At 46.6% G+C, this 27,112-nt stretch overlaps 3 protein-coding genes and 1 non-coding gene across 6 annotated transcripts in view; 2 read left to right on the top strand and 2 right to left on the bottom strand.

Annotated features, from left to right (window-relative positions):
• Window positions 1-5,193, top strand: part of LOC138949025 (ubiquitin carboxyl-terminal hydrolase 20-like) — a 38,606-nt gene extending 33,413 nt beyond the window's left edge. The window contains exon 22 of the mRNA XM_070320724.1: window positions 661-5,193. Within this exon, the coding sequence (XP_070176825.1) occupies window positions 661-1,136 (476 nt within the window). The 3' untranslated portion in view covers window positions 1,137-5,193. The remainder of the gene's footprint in view (window positions 1-660) is intronic.
• Window positions 5,194-13,108: 7,915 nt separating this feature from the next.
• LOC138949561 (5S ribosomal RNA) lies at window positions 13,109-13,227 on the bottom strand. Its single transcript, XR_011450338.1, has one exon. It is a non-coding gene; the product is annotated as a 5S ribosomal RNA (ribosomal RNA).
• A 4,072-nt stretch (window positions 13,228-17,299) lies between these two features.
• Window positions 17,300-24,565, bottom strand: LOC138949024 (uncharacterized). 2 transcript variants are annotated; one of them, XM_070320723.1, is made up of 6 exons: window positions 24,488-24,565; window positions 21,606-22,903; window positions 21,013-21,155; window positions 20,025-20,367; window positions 18,229-19,096; window positions 17,300-18,177 (listed from the first exon to the last, which is right to left on the bottom strand). In XM_070320723.1, exons 2-5 carry the CDS (start codon window positions 22,854-22,856, stop codon window positions 18,242-18,244), a joined length of 2,592 nt encoding a protein of 863 aa, XP_070176824.1. In that variant the 5' UTR covers window positions 22,857-22,903; window positions 24,488-24,565; the 3' UTR covers window positions 17,300-18,177; window positions 18,229-18,241. The 2 variants fall into 2 exon arrangements, with proteins under 2 accessions (XP_070176824.1, XP_070176823.1); XM_070320722.1 differs by having other exon boundaries at window positions 17,300-19,096.
• Window positions 24,566-26,673: 2,108 nt separating this feature from the next.
• The window catches only part of LOC138949023 (EVI5-like protein), a gene marked incomplete in the record, with an annotated part of 88,950 nt that continues 88,511 nt past the window's right edge, over window positions 26,674-27,112 (top strand). For both annotated transcript variants that reach the window (XM_070320721.1, XM_070320719.1), the window contains 1 exon segment: window positions 26,674-27,077.

The following is a 27,112-nucleotide window of genomic DNA, read 5'->3' as shown; positions in this document are numbered from 1 at the left end:
TCTCATTCGGCACATATCTGCATTCTGCTCAGACTGTTAGCTTCAGTCGCTTCCTGTAACGTCAATCTAACGCCTGCATTCCAGCGTGTTGATACACAGTTCCTACACAGTTTCTACACAGTTACTATAATTCTGAGTGACTTGCTGCAGCACAGCTGGTCTCGGCAAAAAAAAACTTGGTCAACATAGGTATAAAGTGTTAATTGTTCACTGAGGGAATCTCATAACGAATTCTTTGCTTTCAGTATGTGTGACATCACTTCCACGGGATGAATTCGGGAATATTCTGCTGGAGTTAGGGGGTTTGGAGGGATAAAGAAAGGGGGAAAGAAGGTGTTTGAACATCAAGTACGGATGAGGAATACTTTTTGAATAAACCAAGCTTTTTATGCCTGTGGTGGATTGTTGCATACATAGCCTGGTTTTTGCGTCTATGATGGACTTAGTTTTATAGGATGGAAGTTGTTTGTTCATTTCAATGCTTCTTATTCTCTCAGGTGCCAGGATACTGGTTCTACGTAACTCTCACTAAGTATAGTGTATATTTATAGGGCTTACTTCCCTTTGTTTCTCACATCCCGTATGATGGATTGTTGCATTTTGGAGTTGTTTTGTGTGTACTAATTAGCCTTTTCTTTTTTTCTTTTTTACCATTCTCAGATACCACCACCACTACCACCACCACAAGCAGTTCTTCAGCATCACCCAACACCTCCTCCTCCCTCAGTCCCACCCCCTCCCCTCCCCTTCAGTCCACTGCCGCTGCCCCTGCCGCCACCGCCACCACTACCACTAGCGCTGGTGACCCAAGTTCTGTACCCTCAGCGCCTTCAACCCAGTCCGATTCACCTGACGTTGCTGCAGTGAAGTCTGAAACGACCCAGCCGACCTTGAACAATTCTTCGTCTTCGTCGTCTGCTTCCACCATCACACCCTCAAGGTCGACTGGGCAGGTGAACGGAGGTGAAGAATCCCAGGGTGAAAAACCCACCCCCAAGCCGTCAGCCATGTCCGACAGCGGGGATAGCGTGGAGGAGGGTGGGTCAAGGTCAAGGTCGCAGGGGTCAGGTTCAGGGGTCAGCACCATGCAGGAGGTCAAGGGCATTCCTCATCCCATGGATGTCACACGGTTATGAGTGGCACAATGCTGAAGCTTCTCTGTCGTAGTTGTTATTAGTTTTATTCTGTTTTTGCTGTTACTTTTTTTTTTCTCATTCTTTTGATTCTGTGGGTTTGATTTTTTGCTCAAGACCTAAGGTTACATGTCCTGCGTTTTAAAAGAAAGATGCATTTTGCAATACTCATGGTTCTAATTTTCTCTGAATACATCCCTTCTTGTCCCTTCAACAAGCATCATCATGCACATTATACCAATACTCTCATATTTTCTATTCCCTGCATGACATTTATTATTTTTGTTTTATATGGACTGAAACGAGGTTTATGGAATGATATGAGACTGTGTAAAGGGGTTCAATGAAATATCACAATCTTGTTTTGAAAGATTTGATCATTTTTGAATGTTTAGATATTCAATGTGTAATCAAAATTGGATACCTTGTGATTCTTATTTTATTGTGTAGCCAGATGATTCATTGGCTCACGTAAGTGTAGCCTATGCGATGATAAACTTTGTCTGTCTGTGCGTGCGTGCGTGCGTGCGTGCGTGTGTGTGTGTGTGTGTGTGTGTGATAGAAACTTTAACATTTCCGAGTCTATGGATTACGTCAGTCTCGGTCAAAAGTGTTTGACGTGTGTGATAGAAACTATTTGAAGACGTCACATTATGACGTAAGAGGGTTAGACGTCACGCAAAGGAATTACTGAAAGTCTCGGTCATTGTTATTGTGAGCGGGCCGAGACTACTTGGGCAGATCCAGGGTCTCGCTTTCTTGCACAGTTTCACCTATTCTTACGGTGTGTGTGTGTGTGTGTGTGTGTGTGTGTGTGTGTGTGTGTGTGTGTGTGTGTGTGTGTGTGTGTGTGTGACGGAGTGATTGAGTTTGTATTACTGTTTGTCGATTTCTTACGTGAGCCTTGAAGGCTTCGCCTCTTGTTTTTTTATTTGATTACCATTTACCCTCCCTAACCCCCACCCCCCCCCCCCCCCCCCCCAAAAAAAAAAAATCAACAACTCATAAGCAGTTTGATTGGTACTAAAGTGAGAGGGAGGGGGATGTTGAAGATGTGCATGGTCAATTGGTGTCTGTACGGTATGTACGGCCTCCCCGGGTTAGGGGGAAGAATTTACCCGATGCTCCCCAGCATGTCGTAAGAGGCGACTAACGGATTCTGTTTCTCCTTTTACCCTTGTTAAGTGTTTCTTGTATAGAATATAGTCAATGTTTGTAAAGATTTTAGTCAAGCAGTATGTAAGAAATGTTAAGTCCTTTGTACTGGAAACTTGCATTCTCCCAGTAAGGTCATATATTGTACTACGTTGCAAGCCCCTGGAGCAATTTTTTGATTAGTGCTTTTGTGAACAAGAAACAATTGACAAGTGGCTCTATCCCATCTCCCCCCTTTCCCCGTCGCGATATAACCTTGAACGGTTGAAAACGACGTTAAACACCAAATAAAGAAAGAACGGTATGAACGGTATGTACGGTATGCAGACCTGTTTACCCTTACGATTTTGGCGTAATTTATTACGATTTTCTGCAAAAAATACGCCATTCCGCTATCCGTGTCAAGACTACGATTTTCATTTAAAAAAAAAAAGTTTAAAAAAAAAAAAAAATTTATTTCTTTTTATTAATTCACATGTTTGGCATGGGTTTTTTTCAATGGCAAAATGGGGTGAAAAAGCACAGAACTGACAAGAGATCATGTCTGTCTGATGAGACGCTGGAGAGCCTTCTAGTGGCGAAGTCTCGCCCTCACTCATTCGGCAAGCGCAATTACAGTAGAGAAGCGCTTGACACACTGAAAAAGGCCTACTACGAGCAAAGGAAAAAGAATCAGTGATGCATGTGCTTTTGATGTGATCTTCTTTGAAATTATGATGACTACAAAAACTGACTGATGTGTTTTGTTTGTGAATGATGGATATATGTGCATGATTGCGTTTCGCAGATACAGTTGTCATGTGCGTTGTAATTGGCGACGAATGCTGGATGATTACTATTTTTGTGCCAGGATTACTATTTTTGGGGCTGAGCATTACTCCAAAACACTTATGGGGGTAAACAGGTCTGGGTATGTACGGTAATCACCAAATGTACAAGTTGTGCTCTGAAGTGAGACTTTTCTGAGTGTACGTAAAGTTGACCATTGTCCCCCCTGTCCCGGATTCAAACCCTGGACCCCAAGTCCGATGCTCTATCAAGTGAGCTACCCAGATGAGTGTAGTTGTAACCGACCTGCGGTTTATTACAGGATTTGAAATAAGGTTGCACTGATCGACAGAGTAGTACCAATTGTAAGAAAATCTGAGTTTGAAAGTTTCCCACTACTAGTACTTCACTTTTGTTGTTGTTTCTTTTTCCAAGGCAGCCTGAGACAGAGTTAGTTTGGTAGGCCAAGGTTCAAAAGAATGAAAACATGTTCAGTGATATTTTCCAGGGAAATTTCTTTTACCTGTACACAGAAACATGCCAGACTCTTCTCTCTATCTCTCTTTCACAGATAGACAGACAGATGGACGGACACACACGCACCCCCGACTTACGCTTTTGTCAATTTAACTGTCATCAAAGGAGACAAGGGAAATCCATGTACATAGAATGTATATATTATTATAGATGTTTTTGCAATCTGTAATTCAGTGAATATTTATTGTTTTGTGCAGTATTACCTTTTCTTGTACATCGTGCGAGCATTTTACACAGCGCTTCTTTGCTTGTGTGGTTGAAAAGTTAATCAAGGACTTGTTTAAGCTTTTTTTTCCCGGTGAAAGAAAATTCATGTCACTGGCACAATACAGACTTTTATGTTGGGAAACGGTTTACATACGTTAATCTAGTGATCAGGTGTGTTTGTGTTGTTTTGTGTCAGTGATTGTTTTTCTCTTGCACAGAAGAACCTTAATATGTTCACTTAGTGGGGGAAATGACACACCTAGAGTTCAGTTCACTCTGTTAGCATTTTGATGTAAGGAGATGCATGTTTGGGGAGGGGGGGGGGGGGGTTTGTTGTTGTTTTGGAGTATCTGTGATAGTAGTTTTGCTTGTTTGTTGCTGTGTTTTATTGCTTGGCAGCTCGCTTCAGTTATCGTTAAAAGCACAATCCTTCTCATGCAACTAATCATTAGCACCACTTCAGATCTTTCCAGACCCCCCGCGGGTTAGGGGGAGTCCCATATTGGTTGAGACGAGAAAGAATTTACCCGATGCTCCCCAGCATGTCGTAAGAGGCGACTAACGGATTCTGTTTCTCCTTTTACCCTTGTTAAGTGTTTCTTGTATAGAATATAGTCAATTTTTGTAAAGATTTTAGTCAAGCAGTATGTAAGAAATGTTAAGTCCTTTGTACTGGAAACTTGCATTCTCCCAGTAAGGTCATATATTGTAGTACGTTGCAAGCCCCTGGAGCAAATTTTTGATTAGTGCTTTTGTGAACAAGAAACAATTGACAAGTGGCTCTATCCCATCTCCCCCCTTTCCCCGTCGCGATATAACCTTCGTGGTTGAAAATGACGTTAAACACCAAATAAAGAAAGATCTTTTTAGGCCTTTAAATGGTAAAAGAATATTCTTTCTCTTGGACACATACCCAAAATCTACACCCCGGAAGTTGCAGGGCTAACACCTTTCCGGTTCTCGCCGGAAATTCGGTTTTTGAAAACTTTTAAAACCATGAAATACGGTTTCTTTAAGTAAAACTTTGTTCTTTGTCCCTACAAGATAATACAAAAAAGCCTCAGCTTCTTGGGGGGGGGGGGGGGGGGGGGGGGGCGCCGCTGTGGACCCTGGCCGTTCAGGTTTTTCACTTTTTTTGGTGTTAGCCCTGAAGTTAGTTTGCACGGTACTCCAGTGGAACCCCTCCTTAAACGACCTTCAAAAATAGGAGAGAATCGGGTCTTAACAAGAAGGGCAAAGCCCATACGACTCACATGCTTTACACATTTTTCCTACCAAAATACATGTGACCTTGACCCAAGGTCAAGGTCATCCAAGGTCATGCAACACAAAGCTGTTAATTCAAGACATAGGAAGTACAATGGTGCTTATTGGCTCTTTCTACCTTGAGATATGGTCACTTTTAGTGGTTCACTACCTTACTTTGGTCACATTTCATAAGGGTCAAAGTGACCTTGACCTTGATCATATGTGACCAAATGTGTCTCATGATGAAAGCATAACATGTGCCCCACATAATTTTTAAGTTTGAAACAGTTATCTTCCATAGTTCAGGGTCAAGGTCACTTCAAAATATGTATACAATCCAACTTTGAAGAGCTCCTGTGACCTTGACCTTGAAGCAAGGTAAACCAAACTGGTATCAAAAGATGGGGCTTACTTTGCCCTATATATCATATATAGGTGAGGTATTGAATCTCAAAAACTTCAGAGAAATTGTGAAAAATGTGAAAAATAGCTGTTTTTTAGGCAACATTTATGGCCCCTGCGACCTTGACCTTGAAGCAAGGTCAAGATGCTATGTATGTTTTTTGGGGCCTTGTCATCATACACCATCTTGCCAAATTTGGTACTGATAGACTGAATAGTGTCCAAGAAATATCCAACGTTAAAGTTTTCCGGACGGACGGACGTCCGGACGGACGGACGGACGACTCGGGTGAGTACATAGACTCACTTTTGCTTCGCATGTGAGTCAAAAAGGAGGGCAGTCTTAAAATGGAGGTTAATTTATAGGGGTTATGAACAAATCATCTGAGAAAGTAGGGTCTTAAAAAGGAGGAAGTGTTAAATTGAGGGGTCTTAAAAAGGGGGTTCCACTGTACAGTATCACATTACTGAAGACCAAGTATGTATCTGCATTGATAGTAATACCCAAGTACAATGTTCAAGTTGTTTGCTCAGGTTTAGTTTTTGAAGAACAAAAAGCATCCTGCTCTTTGGCTTTATTTTAACTCTTGTCAGGTAAAAGGTTAACAAGTCGCGTAAGGCGAAAATACAATATTTAGTCAAGTAGCTGCCCTTTTTCAGCAAGACCGTATACTCGTAGCATCGTCAGTCCACCGCTCATGGCAAAGGCAGTGAAATTGACAAGAAGAGCGGGGTAGTAGTTGCGCTAAGAAGGATAGCACGCTTTTCTGTACCTCTCTTTGTTTTAACTTTCTGAGCGTGTTTTTAATCCAAACATATCATATCTATATGTTTTTGGAATCAGGAACCGACAAGGAATAAGATGAAAGTGTTTTTAAATTGATTTCGAAAAAAAAAATTTGATAATAATTTTTATATATTTAATTTTCAGAGCTTGTTTTTAATCCGAATATAACATATTTATATGTTTTTGGAATCAGCAAATGATGGAGAATAAGATAAACGTAAATTTGGATCGTTTTATAAATTTTTATTTTTTTTTACAATTTTCCGATTTTTAATGACCAAAGTCATAAATTAATTTTTAAGCCACCAAGCTGAAATGCAATACCGAACCCCGGGCTTCGTCGAAGATTACTTGACCAAAATTTCAACCAATTTGGTTGAAAAATGAGGGCGTGACAGTGCCGCCTCAACTTTCACGAAAAGCCGGATATGACGTCATCAAAGACATTTATCAAAAAAATGAAAAAAACGTTCAGGGATTTCATACCCAGGAACTCTCATGTCAAATTTCATAAAGATCGGTCCAGTAGTTTAGTCTGAATCGCTCTACACACACACACAGACACACACACAGACACACACACAGACACACGCACATACACCATACCCTCGTTTCGATTCCCCCTCGATGTTAAAATATTTAGTCAAAACTTGACTAAATATAAAAAGCAAACCTCCCAAAACTGTTGAGTTTGACAGAAGAAAATTATCAATTTTGGGGGTTTGTTTTTCATTTGTTCATGTGTTACAGTGGTACCCCTGCGATGTGAGAGCCCTCCGATGAGAGAACTTAAGTTTCTTTCTGTCTATTAACGGGTAACGTCATCAAATTTAGTTTTTACGTCACGCGTTTGCCAAGATCTGCAGTCTTGGTGGTAGCAAATGTAAGGCTTCTTTTTAAGCCTACTGTCTATATGATACTTACCGAGACAGTACTATTCTTGCACATTATCTATTATAGGCCGAAAAAATTGGACAAAACGCTGAGTGGGTACAATTATCTCCCATAACCATGCGCCACCGTGGATCCCAAGCACTGTCCGAGTGCTTCCCCCTTACAGGATGTAGGTGGCGCGTCCTCTTTCTTTATGAGCTGCAGACCCTCAAAAAGCCCATAACATATCAAGAGGGGAGGCGGGAGGGAAACTCTAATAGTACTGTCTCGGTAAGTATCATATAGACAGTAGGCTTAAAAAGAAGCCTTACAGTCAATATAACACTTACCTCGACAGTACTATTCTTGCACAGAATACCAGAGTGGTGTGAGGGTGATATGTAGAGTATTAAACTCCTTAATCAAAATCACTTAAATCCAAGGATTAAGATACCCAGGCAATTTTCGAACAGTACTACCGTAAAAGAAAATATACCCAAGAAACATACCTTAGACTGACGTGACCATGCTGGCAACCACTGCTGTGTGGTGAACTCAATGTCAAAGTCCAGGCCACTCAAAGCTTGAATACCACTGAGTCTACTGCAAGTGGCTAAAGCGATGAGGAACAATTAGTCTTAAAAATCAGCAACTTGATACTGATGCCTGCCAGGGGTTCAAACTCATTGCTACGCAGGAGTTTGAGGACCAGAAAGACATCCCCCTTGGGAAATGAAACCCGAGGTTTAGACACCGCTGCATTGCTAATACCCGAAAGGACATTAGCGATGAGGGAGGACCTGATCAAGTGTTCAGGTCTGCGACCAGTAGCGGCCGCAATCGTGGAAGCGATGGCAGATCTGTATCCAAGAAGAGTCTTAGAAGAAAGACTCTTCTTTTGATACACTTCCACCAGGAAGTTGGCCAAGTCCTGTGTTGAGGGATAAAGCGGCTTTATCCCCTTGGACAAGGCGAAGGTGGCCCAAGCTCTCCAGCGTAAGTCGTAGAGCTGATTAGTTGATCGCCTCTTAGCGTTCAAGGAAAACTCTACTGAACTCTTGTGCAATCCTAGTGCAAGCAGTTTGGAGCGCACAAGAGCCATGCGGTCAAGCACAGACTCTCTGGACGTGGATGAGGGAGGCATGATCGAGGCTGGAGCAGACCTCCCCCGTCCAGATCCAGAGGTAGAGGGTCTAAGTGGGTGAGACCGCGAAGATCTGGAAACCACAGAGCTGTTGGCCAGTAAGGCGCGACCAAAATCAGTCTTGGTCGTTCCTGCAGATATTTTGCCAGCACCCTCGGAATCAGAGATGTCGGGGGATAGGCGTAAGCATCGAGGAGCCTCCACAAGAGAGTGAATGCGTCCAAGTGGAACGCATTCATGTCTCGAAAGGGGCTGACGTACCTGGGAAGCCGAGCGCTGAATCGAGTTGCGAACCGATCGATCAGAGGACGGTCCCACCTTGCCCACAGACGCTGTAGAACGTTGTGGGCGATGGTCCATTCTGTGGAGAGAACCTGATCGCCCCGACTGAGAATGTCGACCAGGGCGTTCAGTTTCCCCGGAACGAACTGGACTGACATCCGGACCTGATTGGTCTGGCACCAGAGCAGAATCTCCTCCGCCAACAGGTAGAGGGACCGAGAATTGGTGCCCCCCTGGTGGCGAAGGTAAGCTAAGCATGTGGTGTTGTTGTCCCCGTTGAAAATCAGAGGGGCCAAGGACAGGCCGAATGGGAGGGCCCGAAACTCGAACACTGTGCCCTCCCAAACGAACCGGAGCAGATGTCGGTACCCCGGGGCCACCAGGATGTGGAAGTAAGCATCCTGGAGGTCCCAGACATGGCCCAATCGTTTGGCCGGATGGCCAACCGGACCGACGAAGGGGTTTCCATCTTGAACTTGCACCTGTGAAGGTACAAGTTCAAGGTGGAGAGGTCCAACACCGGCCTGAACCGGCCGTCCTTTTTGGGGACGGTGAACAGGCGGGAGCAGAACCCCGGAGAAGGCTGAGAAAGGGGGTAGACCGCCTTCTTCTCGACCAACGAGTTCACCTCGTCCTGAAGAGCCTGCCATCTGGCAGGGTCTCGAGGAGGGGGGAACGTCCAGGGTAGAGCGGACAATGGAGGTTGTGACGACAGCGGTAGAGAAAACCCCGACCACACCACCCTCAAGAAAAACTGGTTGCAGACCAGTCTGCCCCACATGCCGCGGGCCCGAAAAAGGGAACCGACGGACGAAAGAGGGGCAACTTGAGGGGGCGTCAACGTAGGGCCGGGACTCACTGAAAATTCTGCTGGCGGGCAGGCGCAGGCTTGCGACCACCCCCCCTGGTGGTGCTGCTTCCCCTTACCTGTCTGAGCACCCTTCGTCTTGCTTGGGAACGCAACAGGCGCCTAAGAGGAGGAAGAAGGAGGCAGTGAAACTGGCTTCTTCTTCTTCTGAGGCTGGGAGCTGGAGGTGACTGTAGCACTTCTCTTACTCCCCGCCGCCGTCGCCGAAGCAGCGAGGCCAACCATCAGAGAATCAGTGTTCCTCTGGCGTGTGGACTCCACCACAGAACGAACAGTGTCCGGATGAAAGAGGGAAGAAGGCTGAGAAAACGTGTTCCTCAGACTCTTCCTCATATCCGGAGGCACTATAGAAGTAGGCAGAAAATGATCACGGAACAGGGCCAATAAAGTGGACCCGTGTTCCAATGGCCAATTCTGCCGCAGACGACACGCACGATCGCACGGCATGCAAAGCCCGATCCACTCGAACCGTGTCAAGGACCCGAGTGGAATCGGACTCTGCCCGATCGGGAGGGTCCAACAGTGTGGACAGCGTGCTCATCCATGTCAAGGCCTGTGATTGGGCCTCGACTGTGGAAGAAACGGTGGCCTCAAGATTGTGGAACGAAGCAGAGCTCAGTTCCACCTTCTTGACCGAAGGCACCTCCCCAACGAACACATCACCGTCAGCCCCACCCTAAACACTCGAAGTCTGGAAAGGGAGAGTTCGAGAGTCAAAGGGAAAAGGGAGGGACGAAACAGATTGGACACGAGGAAACAGTGGAGGTGCGCCTCCCGAAGGAAAGCATGGCACTGAACCCGAGTCCTCCCGAGGAACATAGGTCGCGTTTGCACGTGAATCTGTACTCCTCAGGCGATGTGCTGCCGCTTCCACCGTGGCACTAAGACTAGGGTGGAACGCGAATTGCCGGCGGACGGATCGTTCATAAAACGAGCCGCCGGCAGACGCGGCGTGAGCCTCCCGCGCCCGGGCCGAAGCGGACTCAAAGGACGAGAGGGCGTCTCAGGGAAGGACGTCCTGAAACTGTTCAAACGTCCTTCTAGCTGTGCGAGGACGAGCCTCCTGCCTCTCGTCCTCAGACCCCGGGTCCAGGTCCTGTGTGTCAACACTAGACGACAGACGCTTAAGAGAGGCATCCGTGACGTCAAGACGCCGCGTGATGTCTGTCATGTACTGTTGGAAAGTACGAAGCATAGCTTCGGAAGTTCCATCAGAAACCGGCAAGGGTAGAGGATCAGTGTTAACCTCAGGGCGACCCTGATCCTCCTCCCTATCGTCCTCCGACTCACTCTCCTCTTCACTTCCCGACAACTCCTCAAAAGCAGGAGTGTAGGGAGCTTGAGGGGGAAGAGCCGAAAGCGATGAAGCAGGCTGTGAAGAAACGCCCACAGAAGCAAGAGGCCGCGAAGACCCCTGCCCCAAAAACGAAACGTCTCCAGCAGCCGAAGGGGGAGAAAAACAACAACCCTGCGACTGTTGGGTCAGCCCAGCCAACGAACCCCCGCCATTTATAGACTGAACAGGAACCCATCGGGTCTGATCAGAAAAGAAATGGTCCGGTCCGGTCCGGTCGGGGGTGCCGATCCGGTCCGGTAGGGTGGTCCGGTGTTCCGGTCCGGTGCCGGACCATCCGGAGGTCCCGTTCGGCACCGAACCATCGTACCCACAGAAGTGATCGGGTGGTTAGGTCCGGACGTGGACATACCGTACCATCCGGACCCGTGGTCCGGTATGGTCCGGTTCGGTGCCAGACCATCCAGACCAACAGAGGTGGTCGGGTGGTCCGGCACCGGGCCATCCGGACCCGTAGGTCCGGACCCGTAGGTCCGGACCCGTAGGTCCGGTACCATCCGGAGGTCCTGTTCGGCACCGAACCATCCGTACGCACAGAAGTGTTCGGGTGGCTCGGTCCGGGCGTGGACGTACCGTACCATCCGGACCCGTAGGTCCGGTTCGGTGCCAGACCATCCGGACCAACAGAGGTGGTCGGGTGGTCCGGACCGGTCCGGTAGGGTGGTCCGGACCGGTCCGGTCCGGTGTTCCGGTCCGGTCCCGTACCATCCAGAGGTCCCGTTCGGCACCGAACCATCCGTACCCACAGAAGTGTTCGGGTGGTTCGGTCCGGACGTGGACACACCGTACCATCCGGACCCGTAAGTCCGGTGGTCCGGTGCCAGACCATCCGGACCAACAGAGTTGGTCGGGTGGTCCGGTCCGGACCGGACCACCGGTCCAGTACCGGACCATCCGGACCCGTAGGTCCGGTCCGGTCCCGTACCATCCGGAGGTCCCGTTCGGCACCGAACCACCCGTACCCACAGAAGTGTTCGGGTGGCTCGGTCCGGACGTGGACATACCGTACCATCCGGACCCGTAGGTCCGGTTCGGTGCCAGACCATCCGGACCAACAGAGGTGGTCGGGTGGTCCGGACCGATCCGATAGGGTGGTCCGGTGTTCCGGTCCTGTGGTCCGGTCCCGTACCATCCGGAGGTCCCGTACGGCACCGAACCATCCGTACCCACAGAAGTGTTCGGGTGGTTCGGTCCGGACGTGGACCTACCGTACCATCCGGACCCGTAGGTCCGGTATGGTCCGGTTCGGTGACAGACCATCCGGACCAACAGAGGTGGTCGGGTGGTCCGGTTCGGACCGGACCACTGGTCCGGTACCGGACCATCCGAACCCGTAGGTTTGGTCCGGTCCCGTAGCATCCGGAGGTCCCGTTCGGTACCGAACCATCCGTACCCACAAAAGTGTTCGGGTGGCTCGGTCGGACGTGGACATACCGTACCATCCGGACCCGTAGGTCCGGCATGGTCCGGTTCGGTGCCAGACCACCCGGACCAACAGAGGTGGTCGAGTGGTCCGGCCCCGACCGGACCACTGGTCCGGTACCGTACCATCCGGACCCGTAGGTCCGGTGGTCCGGTGTGTTCCGGTTCGGTGCCAGACCACCCAGACCAACAGAGGTGGTCGGGTGGTCCGGTCCCGACCGAACCACTGGTCCCGTACCGTACCATCCGGACCCGTAGGTCCGGGGGTCCGGCAAGGGCCAGAGGTACTGTCCCGCACCGGACCCTAAGGTCCGGTACGGTCCCGTACCATGGGTCCCGTCCGGACCAAACCCGGAGGTCAAGTCCAGTCGGGACCCGTGGGTCCGGTTCGATCCCGACCCGTAAGCCTGGAACGTTCCGGACCCTTGGTCCGGACCATCCGTCACCCGAACACCAGACGCTAAGGAATGGCGTGGGGTCAAGACGGTCCGGTCGGAGGTGTCGGTCTGAGCAACAGAAACAATGTTCCCGTCGCCCTGACCATTCGACAGAAGTACCACGTTCTGTCGAACACCTCCACGTCCAGTAACTAGTCGGCCGGAGCGTCTTATCAAGAGGGACAGCCACCAGTCACACGGACGTCAGAGGGAACCGTAGTAGCAGTGGTCGTAGGCACGAAGCCTGAAACCCCTGCCCCCACAGGACCGCCCTGAACGGGGTCAATTCGCATCCCAACCCCAGCGGGGAGGGAATTCAGAGACCCCGTCATCTCCTCCGATCTCCCCCCCCAGAAGGCCGAAACTACTGTCGAAACAGCAGCAGACGACCCAGCGAGGGAGTTCAGAGGAGGACCCGTGTCCCTCCTGGCTTCCACAGCGGTGGAAACCGAGGAGGGCACAGGAGAGGCACCGGAAAAGGAAGATTTTAATGCCAACTGCACCCGGTGTTCCCAGGCGGTCACCCATCCAAGTACTAACCGGGCCCGACGTTGCTTAACTTCGGTGGTCGGACGAGAACCGGTGTTTACAACGTGGTATGGCCGTTGGCTGTCAAAACCTGAGTCTCTCCAGTAGCCCCTAGATCGGATTCACCAACCCCCAAAGAGGGTTGGGAATCGACCTGCCCCCGGATTCGAGCCAGGGAGGAGAAGGAAACCTTCCCCCCAGGCTTGAAACCGGGAGGAGCTGAAGCCTGAGACTGAGGGCCGGACAACGGCGTCGAAGGGGGGGAAGCTTGTTCCACTGAAGGAGAAGGAGAAAGAAGCTTTTTCTTTCCCCTCGACCTTCCCCGAACCTTCGACGGCGCAGCCCCGCCCGAAGTCCCAGGCTCAAGCCCAGCCTGTTTGAGCAAGCTCGCATTGAGCTTGCTCAAACAGGCTTTCTCCGCCCTCCCTCGCCGCAAACGCAAAGCGTTTGGGGAGGGAGAGTCGGAGCGCCGAAAGATCCCCTTCTCCGTGCGTAAAACATGACGCTGGGCGCCCGGAGAAGGGTTGCCCCCGGCAGACTCTGGTTCCGTAGAACCAGAGCCCAAAACAGGACGAGACATCCTACCTCGCCCTGTACGTACCCTTAAAGACCGAGAATTAACAAAATTCAAAGAAAATTTAGGTCAATACTCAAGTGAATGCGGCGAAACGAGAAGCAGACGACCGGTCACCACGAAGTAGGACGGGAGGCACGCCGAGTCCGCCACACAAAAACGGAGACACAAGTTGAAGGAAACACAACGTAGCCTCAAGCCAGAAGTGGAATAACACACAATAATCCAACAGGTGATAGTCCACACAGAAAAGAAGCCTCTTAGTCCAAAATAATCCGGGAGCGTAGCAGAAACACAGCCGGTCTGACACGCGCGAAAAAAAGAAAGAGAACGCGCCACCTACATCCTGTAAGGGGGAAGCACTCGGACAGTGCTTGGGATCCACGGTGGCGCATGGTTATGGGAGATAATTGTACCCACTCAGCGTTTTGTCCAATTTTTTCGGCCTATAATAGATAATGTGCAAGAATAGTACTGTCGAGGTAAGTGTTATATTGACACAACGTATGCATTTGGAACATGGGTGAAAAAAGTGAGTCACGGGTGACACAATATCTACACATACACGTACAGGTCTTTGCTACACGTTGGATGATCTAGAACACTGTCTTGCTGCAGCCTAATACGACACTTTCAGAGCTTGATTGTGCAATTTTTTTTAATATGCCATATGCATGTTACCAGTGTACATTTATGTATGCTTTGTTTTGTACAGTCTGAAGTGTTTTGCTGGTCAGTTGAAGCAAGACATCTGTATCGAATGTAACAGGAGAACATTTGAAACTAACCAGTAGTGTTTTTTCTTGGTGGTTAGCCCACAGTATGTCTGTATTGCACAGGATGTTCAGCCTGTATTTATGCACTTGTTATTTATTACATGTCAGTAAATGTATGTCCCCTCACCCCCTTGTGGAAAATGATCGTTTAGAGGAAAGAAGATTGACAGATTCAGTCACGGTTTTGAAGTCGGAATTATTATTTAGAGTCAAAAGTGAAAAGTAATTTGTGAAGAATTGTTAAAAAGAAAGAAGACTTTCGATTTAGTTCAGCCTTTGAGTTCCGACTTGTAACCAAACGTGAAGTCAACTTCAAAAACAAAATGTGAACAGAGAAGGGTGGCTGGCGTTGTGCTTGGTATGGAGGAAATAAAGAAGTGATGTACAGTTTATCAACAACCTTTTGGGATTGCATTGTTACTAGTGTACAGCCGATGTTCCTCAATCCTAGTTTGTATTGTATTGTGCAGAATGCTTAATGGCAGACTGAAGTTACGTGTGGTTTCAGGCCGCCTTTGAATTAAAAAAAACATCTTGCTATTGTACTGTGATGTAGTTTTGTACAAAATAAGAGATTGCTTTGTCCGAGTCAACAGTTCTTTTTGTCTTACCTAAGCGATCAATCAGGCGAGTTACACTTGTACAGTTTTAGGATTCAGCAGCGTTTAGGTTGCTTGTATACAGTCGTATATTCACGACCTTCAACATTTTGAGAAAATCATGTCTAAAAAAGGAGGGAGTCTTAAAATGGGGGTAAATTTACGGAGCTTATGAACAGAAAATCTGTGAAAACAGGGTCTCAAAAAGGAGGGAGTCTTAAACTGGGGGTTCCACCTTACCAAAAAAAAATAAAACATCACATTCTTCCTGGTTCTGATGACCTAGGGACGCGATGAAAGCTTGATTGATTTGCATCAAATTTTAGGGTCAGGTAAATAAGTGGAATTCTTATTTTCTTTAATGGGTTTGACGCTACAACTTTGAATTTTGGTGAGTTTATAGTCTCTTATGACCTTCACTTATTTTATGGATCAGATTGCCCCCCTGTAGTCTGTAAAGAACACCAAATAAAGAAAGTCTGTAAAGGTCACATTGGTGATATTAAACCCCTGCATCCTACCACTGCAAATGAGAGTAAATCAAAAGTTTGCTCTGCTTATTATTTCACAGCAGGATTACTCAATTGATATTGTATGCCTGTGCTCTGTCAATTTGGCTTTGAGGACTTCATTTGCAAAAGTCAGGATTCACCCTGCCAATCTGTTTTATTTAGTTCAACTAACGAATGTTGCGATTCAAGGAAACATCTTCTCTGTCAAGCTTTAACTTGTGTGTTGGTCCTGTGCTGTGTCAAAGATGCATCTGCTGTTTTGATATGTCACCGTCTGGATTTTTTAACTATTTTTTTTCTGAACATGTGTTTGTCTTTTTGATGTAAAATAAACTGTCTTTCCAGGACTGTGTGTGTGTGTGTGTGTGTGTGTGTGTGTGTGTGTGTGTGTGTGTGTGTGTGTGTGTGTGTGTGTGTGTTTTAATTCCGCCTAGAAAATTACTGCATACTATTTACTATACTTATTTAGATATCGATACCATATAATTTCAGTACGTGTTGTCAAAACGTGATATATCCTGAGTCCAAATACAATGAATACTGCTGATAGCTAAAGATGCATGCAAGTGTTTTGATCAAAATAAAAACATTTGTGTTCTATACCGAGCAACAAAAGAAACGCGAAAAAATTCTGCTATGTTTGATTGACAAAATCTCGAACAATTATAGAGTTAGAATTATCAAACCACAAAAGTTTGAGGAAGGCATGTTTGACCTTGCTGTTGTGTGATTATTTTGATGATGCGACTGTTTCAACTCGCGCGCGGGACAAGCAGGTTTAACGTTAACGAAGTTTTGGAGGTCTCGCTCAGTCAGTCTTCATCACGCTCTTTGGCCACTGATCGGACACTGGTGGCTTCCAATGATGTTCCTGGTAGTGTCAGTGGCTGTATTGAATCGATCTCGAAGACGTTGTGGCAGGAAATTGCGATCTCGTCTTATTTGGGGTAATGCGAAAAATCCACCGCGTTGCATAACTGCAGTGCTTCCAATGTCAACAGAACATTGCTGAAGGTGATAGACTGTTGACATATGCACGTTTAAAGCACATGCCAGCGCTTCTGGATCATCCCCAGCTTTAAATCGAGCTGGCGTTTTGGTGGTGTCAATCTTGGCATCCTGGCTGTTTCAAAAGTGAGACTGGCAGCAAGCGTGCCATGGTCTCTTTTAGTTGCTTATGCATTAGTGAACACATTTCACACATCAGATGTCTCCTGCTCTACTTGCACGTGCTGCGAGCGCGCATTATGTGTTTAACGTTAAACCTGCTTGTCCTGTGTGTTAAAACAGTCACAGCATCAAAATAATCACACAAAAGCAAGGTCAAACATGCCTTCATCAAACTTTTGTGGTTTAATAATTCTAACTCTATAATTGTTGGAGATTTTGTCAATCAAACTGACGAATTTTTTCGTGTTTCTTTTGTTGCTCGGTATACATTGTTTCTTTCTAATAGTAATAGTTAACGGCAGTACCCAGTGTCATAAAACTACTTATCTTCTTGTGATAACATCGATAAGAACTGGTGGTACTGAACTGTATTTTGGTTTTGGCTAAAGGATTACTAGTGGCCAAAATGTCTCGTTCTTAATTCTGAATCACCCCAAGAGCTACCCTTATCGGAGCGGCGGTTACGTAACCCATGTTAACTCCACAACACATCCACTGCACAACACAACCATAACAATGATGATAAACACAGGCAATTATTGATTTATTAATTAAGTCCATTCTAAAGAAAGGATCTGTGTACATTTGATTCCATAAACAATAATGAGCCCTAATTCAACCAGCCACATGATGACGTAAAGTATGAACGATTTGTGCTTGAGAAGCTCCTAATCAAATAGAAACATTGTACATGTACTAATTCTGACGCAAGATGAATTGCGTTCAGTTGTATGTGAGACGACATGGTCAGGTCGGCAAAGTGAGCTACACAAAGCAAGCAGAGTAAAAAGAACTAAACAAAAAACTTTTAATCAACTGTTTCTGTTATTCACTGAAGCTTCCGCAACCATACACACAATTGTACTACATATTCAACAAAAACACTAACACAGTTACAACAGAGATAATATTCCCACTTGCTTCAGCCGTCCCAACGTCTACTAAGCACCAAAGAAAATGAAGTCTTTCAGCTATCGGGTTTACTGAGCAGAAGGGGGTGGTACAATGCCTAAAATTGCATTCAGTTGTAACTAGTCTTCAAGTGCCTTACAATTTCAAAAGCAACAGAAATTTGCCCCAAAAGCTCTAACTGACCTGTTTCAGGAAGAAAAAATTCAACCAATGAACAGAATGGTTTGTCCACGTGCACCCTGTTGATATTTTTAAAGTAGAAGCGTACACTTTCTTTTCACACACGTACAGGATTTTGTCCATAAAGACCTTCACTGTTGTTGTTTAACATCATGCAAACAGAAACTTGTTATTTCTACTTTTTTTTGGTTACAAATGGACTAATGTTTTATATCTAATGCAAAAGAGGAATTTTGTCCATACAAATCTAATCTAAACTATTTTTTCACGTTCACACCGTGCCAGCAGAAGATTTTTGTCTGTAAAAACCTGCACCATTGATTCACATCATGCCAGCAGAAGATTTTTGTCTGTAAAAACCTGCACCATTGATTCACATCATGCCAGCAGACGGATTTTGTCCAAGAAGTCCGAAAGCATTATTTCCTATGCCTGCAGCAGTTGGATTTGAACCCATCACCCCAGAGAAATTATTCCCCACAAAACCAGAGGGACCACAAGGATTCTGCATCTGTTGATTTCCTGGGTTCTGGCCGATGAATGTTTGTGGATTTTGTTCCATAAATGGTTGTGGATTCTGTTCCATCAGTGATTGTGGATTTTGGCCCATGAGCCCTGGAAGATTTTGGCCCATGAGCGACTGTTGATTTTGGCCCATCAGCCCGTGAATAACCTGACCCAGGAGTACTTGTGAATTCTGTCCCATCAACGACTGTGGATTTTGTCCCATCAACGACTGTGGATTTTGTCCCATCAATGGTTGAAGATTTTGACCTTGTGACATAGAAGGAGGAGACCCAAGCAGCCCGGCTTTTGATGTAGTGGAGGCTGCAGCCTGGCTTCTTGACGCTGATACTGCACCGCTGTTGGCCCCGGGAGGCAGCACGGGACGCCACGGATACCTCCGCTGGCCCGGAGGTACCACTTTGTACCTGGCTGTTTCCCCTCCGCAGTCCATCACGTGGTACAGAAGCTGAGCGGCAGAGCGCTTTCGCCGTACGATGAGGTACCGCGTGCTGGCCGTCCCGTTGCTCTTGCTCTTGAGGCTGAGTCGACGGCATTCGTTGTGGATGATGATGCGTTCGTCCTTGCCGAAATGAGGGGAGAAGACCAGGTCGTCCTGACGTTCTGAGGAAGCATAGTTTTCGAGAACCTCGGTGATGCGTGAACGGAAATCCCCGGTGATGCCTCGCTTGGTGTCCAGGCCCAGTCCCTCTCGGTTGATAATCTGTTGACAGTGAAAACAGTCAGATACCTATTATATTGTTAAGAGATTTACAGTCATCCAACAAGGATGCCACAACAGATTTTCACAAAATATTTACAGATTTTGATGAACACAGGACAAAATAAACAAGAGGCGAAGCCATCAAGGCTCACGTAAGAAATCGACAAACAGTAACACAAACTCAATCACTCCGTCACACATACACACACACACACACACACACACAGAAAGAGCATAGGTGAAACTGTGGAAGAAAGCGAGACACTAGATCTAGATCTGTCTGTCTGCATGTAGCCTACTTACAGGGACACGACTGCCAACTAGTCTCGGCCCGCTCAAAATAATAATGACCGAGACTTTCAGTACTTCCTTCGCGTGACGTCTAACCCTCTTACGTCATAATGTGACGTCAATGTAATGTGACGTCTTCAAATGTTAGAGTTTCTACCACAGACATACACACGCACGCACGCACATACGCACGCACAGACAGACAAAGTTACGATCGCATAGGCTACACTTACGTGAGCCAAAAACCATGTTGAAAATAAAAAATGTTCTCCATAAACAAAAGCTCAACACCTGAAAACTCAGTACTCCTTTGCACGCAAAGCCCCAGTCTTCTCCATACTATTTCATAACAGACATACCAGGGGAACTCCCCTTTTCCGAGCCCCAATTTCAAAAGTCGTCAAGCGCTGAAGAGGAAGACCCCCGATTTCACAAGTACCCCCCTTTTAAGATTTGTCTTCTTCAGATTTCCTGTTGATAACCTCTGTAAAAATTGATCTTCCCTTTAAAATGCTCTCCTTTTGAAGACCTGATTTTCTCAGACTTTCCTCCTAGGTCCTAAAAGGGAGGGGGGGGGTCCCCAATGTAACACTTTTAACATACTTTCCCTCCCTCTCCACCCTCACAACAGACATACCTGTTTCATGGTAACTGGCTCCTCGATCCCCATGCCGTCCTTCCCGATCCCTCCGCCCGTCCAGCCCATCTTCTGCAGCAGCTTTTTGCCCAGGTTGCTGTCGGCGATAGGCGTGGCCATGGAGGCGGCATTGGTCTTGGGGGCGACGGAACTGGCAAGGTCAGCGAACATCTCGTCCTTGGTAATCTCGGGGGTGTTGCTGTCGTGGACCTGCTTGGTGAGAATGGTCCAGCAATGCTGGCGAAGAACGTCCACGGCCTTCTGGGAGGCCTCGATCTTGGCGGCCATCTTGCTGTAGGCCTTGACGTCCGCCAGCACCTGCCCTTCCACCTTCAGTATACATCTGTTCAAGCAAGGAAAAAGACGAAAATGATATCATTTTGTTGTTGTTGCTGAACTGGAACTCTTCCCTCTCTCAGACTTTCATGTTCCCTGAAGGTTTGCTAGAATCCATGTTATCATTAATACTGTACAAGCAAGGAAAAAGACGAAATGTCATTGTGGTTTTTCTTGCTAAACTGGAACTCTGCCTCTTTCAGACATTCATGTTCTGTGAAGTTTTGCAAGAATCTGTCATGTTATGATTATACTGAACAAACAAGAGATTTCTTTACTGTTGTGTTAAATACATGAGGTTCTGTATGTAACCGACACTACAAAAGGCATGAACATGTAAGCAGATTATGTCTACTTGTGGCGTGGTGAAAAGTGAGCCGAGTCATCTGTGCCCATACCGCAAAGCAGGCCCAGGCCCCAACTTAAGGTTCTAATTTGCATACATATTGGAAAAAAGCCACACTGCAAGCAGTGCAGCCTGGACAATTATTTTCTGATTCAGCAATTGTCATCAAAGACACTGAAAGCAGACCCAGGACTTAACTTAAGGTTCCATTTTGCATAAATATTGGAAAAAAGCCACACTGCCAGTAGTGCAACCTGAAGAATTATGTTTTGATTCGGCAATTGTCATCTCCACAAGAACTCATACCTGACAGAGCCTCCGGTGCCAAAAGCAGCAAAGTCGTACTCCAGAAGCATCTTGCTGAAGTCAGCACTGCGCCTCAGCATGCTGGCACCGTTCACGCTGCTGTTGTGTTCCTCAGGCTCCACCAGTATAAAGTCATTCAGATCCTTGACAACACACAAGCAGCCATTGTTAATGAAGGGGCAAAGGATGAAGGAAAACTGTGCTAGTTCCAACTCCCTTGCTGTATACATAAGGGAAAGAAGACAGAAAAAGTAGTGAGAAAGGTGGGTAGGTCAGGTGTGTATACATGTGTGTGTTGAACAAAAGGGGTCAGATCTGAACTTATTCAACCTGTTGATTTAAAAAAAAAAATTTTTACAAAAATATAACGTTTGTTTTATACAATTACACTCACGGTATTAGTTGAATCATTTAACAAAAATGGTTTGTCCATTTCAAAGATCAAAAGAATTTATTCTGGTCTCCCTGAATAAAATCACTTCAACTTGAGGCCACAACGGACCGCTTAACCCTCCCTCCCCGTCCCACGCAGACTCCCCTCTCCCTTTGTGACCCTGCCAACCCTTGAAAAATATTGAACAAGTGATAAATACCTTAGCATCATAGCTCTTCTTCCTGATGTCCATGAGTGCCTCTACGTTGGATTCCCTCTGAATAGCGTTTTCCATTGAGTCTCCCGCTTTGCCGCTGATGTCAGACACCACCATTGAAGTAGGCATGATCACCGTCTGCCTCGGAGGCTCCGCTGAAAAATCATAATCCGATGCTTGGAACTCCTTGGTGCTGCCGTCAATCTCCACAATTCGCTGGAAAGGTTTCATCAATTTCTGCAGCGCTACGTCAAAGGCTTCGTTTTTGGCGGCGCGCTTGTTCAGACCAGTAGCCACCGCCACGTTCACTCCATCAAACTGAACGGAGCAGAAAAAGGTGCCCGTTCCTCTGACGATGGGACCCGACTCGATCTCTGACTGAATGTTGACTTGAGCAATGTTGGCGGCAGAGTGGACAGTATCGACAGCGTTAGGGCGCTTGCTCTTCAGTTTCTTAATCTCCCCAGCCAAACGCTGAAACTTTGTCAGGTAGATGCTGTTGGTTGCCAAGACGATGCACTTGGCGTGCGGGTTCCTTGCATCCCTGGTCATTCTCGCCGCTGCAGCGTTGGCAGCCTCCACGTTGCTGAAGTTCTCACTGCCTGACCCCGCGCCGTCTCTCCCAGTCCCGCCCCCAAATCTAGGCCCTCCTCCCCCTCGCCCGAAGCCCCGCCCTCCTGCTCTCAAAGGACCTCCTCCCTCAACATTGTTTGCAAACCTCCCTGTGGATCTGTTTGCTTGGCCGCCTTGGAAACGAGGGCCGCTGTATGGATGACGCATCAACGACGGGGCAGACATGGGCCTATCCACGCTCGACTGTTGTGGCTGACTGCCTTCACCATCGCCACCTTCAAACCGGTCTTCTGTCTTTTCAGGCTTCACAAAACCACCGTACTGGGATGGGCTTGGCCCCTGCCCGGAGTTATTACTAAACCTTTGCTGTGGACCACCGCCACCAAACCCCGCAGGCCTGTTCATTCTTTGGGTGTTGCCGAACGCTTGCTGGTTGAAGTTGCTGGGATTGCTAAACCTTCCCGATGGTCTATGCCCCCTGGAGTTGAAAGGACCCTGGGGTCTGTTATACCCTCCCTGAGGTCCGCCAAAATTCTGGAATGTCATGTTAGGATGCCCGGGTGCAGGCCCGTTGTATCCCCGCTGCCCCCCTCTGAACCCCTGTCTGCTGCTTGCATGTTGATCTTGGACGTGAGAAATATCCGTACTCTGGTAACTTTCGGACGACTTGACAAAATTCATCTTGGCAGTGATGGTGGGCTGGTTTTAATCGAGGCTACAGGTAGTTTCTGGAAACAAAACAGTGTATCATGAATGAATAAGAAAAGAAAAAAATCTGAAAACTGCAGCATGATACATGAACAACTGGCCGCATCAAAGACTTTAAACTGCACAACATACTAACTAATCAGTATCATTAATCAAAATTCCAAATCTGTATAAGAACTATCTGTTTTTAAAAACAACAATAACAAAAAACATACTTTTTTCTGCATGAGCACCTCTGTGAAAATAATGTAAAACAAAATTACATTACAAGCAGTAGTACTAGTAGTAAGATGAAAAAAAATAGTACTGTCAACTGTTAAATCTGTAACACAAATCCACATTTTCATTTAACTCAGTTACTTGACTCATACAGTTATAGAAATTATGTATAACTTATGTTATCTCATCTACAATATATAATATTAAAAACAAATTAAACAAATCAAGCCAGCCCCATCTCAGCAAGATTCCTCTGTCTCTGCTCTGAGCTGACACTAACAGAGGACAATCTTGCAAAGAAGGAGCTGGCCAAAAAAATAGACCTACAGAGAATCTTCTTTTTGCTTTATGAAAGTGAGCATTAGTTTTTAACTCTCAGTCTCAACAACATCTAAGACAACCGAGGCAACAAGTTGAAAAATAAAAATAAACACAAGTTTGTCTTTCCCGAGAGTGGAATAATCTATAAATTATGCAGTCCAGGCGTTGTCAAGGCTGGAAGAATGTAACTTTCGTTAGCTAAACAAGCAGCAAAATTAGCACCAGCTCTAAATAATTTTGAAAGCAAGGTCCTTCAGTCAGACTCAGAGCAGAGGATGAGGAGAAGATTGGGCTGACATCAAAAAGAAGCGTTGACATTTCTCTTCTTCTCTTCCTTTCATCTACTAGTTTTACCAAGGAGACAAATCATACTTTTGTTTCATTCTTTCCTTCTGCTCTTGCATGATCGCAGGATCGACGTTTTCGCTCAGCTGGTGCACCTGCTCCATCACTTCTGGTGGATATGAGCAGCCGTACACTTCTATGCTAATAAAGCAGCGAGACAGGCAAATAAGGCGGTCCAGTGGTAACGCTTCATGGTTGGTCGATAAAAACTCCCTCCTCATCCTCCACTCTGAGTTACTCTCGTGCTCGTCCCGGAAACTGTCAACGTTGAACTCGCCTGAACCTGCCATTCTGAAAAACTGCAGGCACAGATACAGAAAACACATGATCGCATTAAAATCACTCTCACAACAGCCACATTTCACACAGAAGACGGCTACACTTGAAATGCAACCATAGTACCTTTAAAAGTTTAATGTTTTCTTTAGAAAAATATAAACTGACACGGTTGAAGCTTTGTACTTCATCAAAGCTTAAATATGATATCCAAGACAACTGAGTTTTGTAACCAAACCTGAAACAGAAAGTGAAACACAAAATGGAAATTATCAATGAAAATGCTAAACTTCACAATCACAATTTACCATCAACCAACCATGACAAATTCACACGACTATAAAAACAAGATCGCTGAGGCACACCAAGTGTCTCCAGTGTTAACCGCATATATATATGCAAAGTGGAAACCGATGGTTGAAAGGGAGTAGTTTGGCAAATACCTGAGATTTGAAATTCTTTCTTGACAGTTCCCTTCTTGCACGTTCCGATCTACGCAGCCATTTGTCGGAAGTAACGTCTGACAGCGGAAGTTGGAACATAGAAGACAAACCAAGAACAGACGGAATAAGTGTTATTGTCAATATTATATATGTTCAATTGTAGTATCTTTGCTTCCGTATTGATTCATAAGTTCATTGCTCTATTTGAAGTGCTATATATATTTTGAAATATTTTATAAGCAACTCATTTGCAGCCTTCGGTTCGATTATCCCGTCCAAGCTTTTTGTTTCCCGAGTGTAATCTGACTAATTACTACAGAACCACGCGCGATCTCAAACTAAAGCATTTATAATATTTTACTGTTCTAATACCTTCACAATATTTTCTCACGTTGTACCAAGTTTTAAGCCATAGAAATTCATCGAACGCAGAAGAAGAAGAAGAAGCCATAGAAATGAAAAATAATAGAGGTGTGAAGCGTTTTCGAAGAGCAAGCGAGCGAAAGTATGTGTGTGTGATTGGGTGTGTGTGTATGTGTGCCGCGCGCGTCCGTCAGTGCGTGCGTGTCACAGTGTCAGTGTGTGTGTGAGTGTGTGTCAGTGCGTGCCACGGTGTGTGCCAAGGTGTGTTACTTGTGTTGTGTTGTGACAGTGTGTGTGTGTGTGAGTCAGTGTAGTGTGTGCCAGTGGTGTGTGTGCGCGTGCGTGCATGATGCGTGCGTGCAGTGCGTGCGTGCATGTGTCGTGTGTGTGTGTTGTGTTTTGTGTAGTGTGTGTGTGTGTGCTGGTGTGTGTGTGCGTGCGTGCAGTTCGTGCGTGCATATGTCGTGTCAGTGTATGCGGGCCGTGTGTGCCGGTGTGCAGTGTGTGTGTCACGTACACTCGGCTGGCGGGTGTCTGTCAGTGTGTGTGTTTATAACCAACGTATGACTCCCATGCCGACTGATACAGTAGAGCACTGGACTTGTGATCGAAAGGTCGCTGGTTCGAATCTGGGCCGGGACGGACACGGGTCAACTTTATGTCACAGTGCCGCAAACCCAGAGACGGTATCCATCTCAGTCCCGCCACCCCCGTGTCACCACAGTGGCACGTAAAACTGAGACCTCGCGGGTCATTCTGCCATAAGTGCAGATGGCTGATACCACCTAAACTGACACGCATTCACCAGGGTATTTCATCTAAAGTCGGGTTAAAACCGGCGGGAACATGCCCCTAATGGCTTTGTCGTGAAGGCGTAAAACATGAATTTCTCTCTCTCCCATGCCGATAAAACTGCTGGATAGATGAATTATGAAACTTTGTATGGCATAATTATTCTTCCAGACTGATATCCCCAGACTGACGTTTTTCTAGTTTCATCGTTTTGTTTGTGGTAAAGTACGTGTGGTGTTCAGTATGACGGCAAAGTTTGCCCGGCAAACCGGTTGAGGCTAGGCCAGTCACTGACGGTCACATTTTTAATAAATTTGATTGAAAATGTTGTTACACAATCCTTACCTTGGTCTGGACAAGAATGGGATTGCATTTCTGCCGCTTGGTATCTTAAAAATTCGTTTACCCCTGCTATGTATTGTCATTGAATTTCTGTTTGACCACTTGAGTTGTTATAGAATTATTTCTGTATTTAATTTTTGTTAAATGACTATCAAAGCTAATTCAGTTTGCTCTAATCAAACTTAATTTGTTAACTCCGTGAAGACTGATTGACACACACACACACACTGACACACAAACACGTACGGCGTACTGACACAGGGCTGGATCAAGTATAATACGGAGAGGGGGGGGGGGGTTACCAAAAAGGAGGCAGGGGTCCAGAGGCCACATAGGCCCCTTGTGGGGGTACTGGGGTGAGGACCTGTCGGGGCCCTGTTCAGTGAGAAAATTGGATGAGACGAGGTACATCAGGCGGCCCGGGGAGGGGGGGGGGGGGCCGGGGGTCCGGAACCCAGGACCCCCCCCTCCCCCATCAGGTCCGGACCCGTGACACTGAGACACACACACACACACACACACACATGCGCGCGCGCAGCAAAAACAACAATTGAGTGTTGAAAGTTCGCGCGTGGTCTAAAAACAAGTCGGACATGGTCGGATGTGACAGAAATCCGCTAGTTTTGAGGTCGCGCGTGGTCGCGCGTGGTCGCGCAGTAATTAGTCAGAGAGCCCGAGTGGGAGGAAATGATAAATTAGCATGTCAAAAGCTGCGACAGACGAGAGTATCCATCGAAAGTTTTTCACTGGATACAAAAACTGAACGGGCGAAGTTTATTTTGTCATGTTTGACTCAAACTAAGAAAGGGACAGATTCTGTCGAGGTTTGACCACAGAAGTCGTGGTGAATATGACCTCCGCGCAGAAAACTCAGGTGAATCGGTAGCTTTGTGTGAGAGAGAGCTACACAAAATTGTCGTCTGCGAAAGGAAGTGCCTAGCATTGCGGAGAAAAGGGTGTTACCGACAACAGATTTTTTCGATCCTTGGAGTTGGAAGGATACTAATCGGAAGTTATCTAGCTGTTGACAATGTATTGTCGTGTGTGGCGTGTATAATGTAATCACATGGGCGAAACTGTGAAAATCTGGAAGGTAAGTAACAAATCGTTGCTAGTGAGAAATATTTA

The sequence above is a fragment of the Littorina saxatilis genome, linkage group LG15 (assembly GCF_037325665.1).
Source record: "Littorina saxatilis isolate snail1 linkage group LG15, US_GU_Lsax_2.0, whole genome shotgun sequence".
Classification (NCBI taxonomy): Eukaryota; Metazoa; Mollusca; class Gastropoda; order Littorinimorpha; family Littorinidae; genus Littorina; species Littorina saxatilis.
The sequence above is the reverse complement of the archived record's forward strand: the minus strand, read 5'-3'. Positions and strand labels throughout refer to the sequence as shown.

What these genes read in the sequence shown, in the direction of transcription:
- LOC138949024 (XM_070320722.1), bottom strand. Translation starts at nt 22,856, where the DNA reads ATGAATTTTGTCAAGTCGTCCGAAAGTTACCAGAGTACGGATATTTCT. An exon ending in AGAAGAGCTATGATGCTAAG is followed by an intron (nt 21,156 to 21,605) that starts GTATTTATCACT and finishes TGTGTTGTCAAG; the next exon opens with GATCTGAATGACTTTATACT. An exon ending in GGCACCGGAGGCTCTGTCAG is followed by an intron (nt 20,368 to 21,012) that starts GTATGAGTTCTT and finishes TTGCTTGAACAG; the next exon opens with ATGTATACTGAAGGTGGAAG.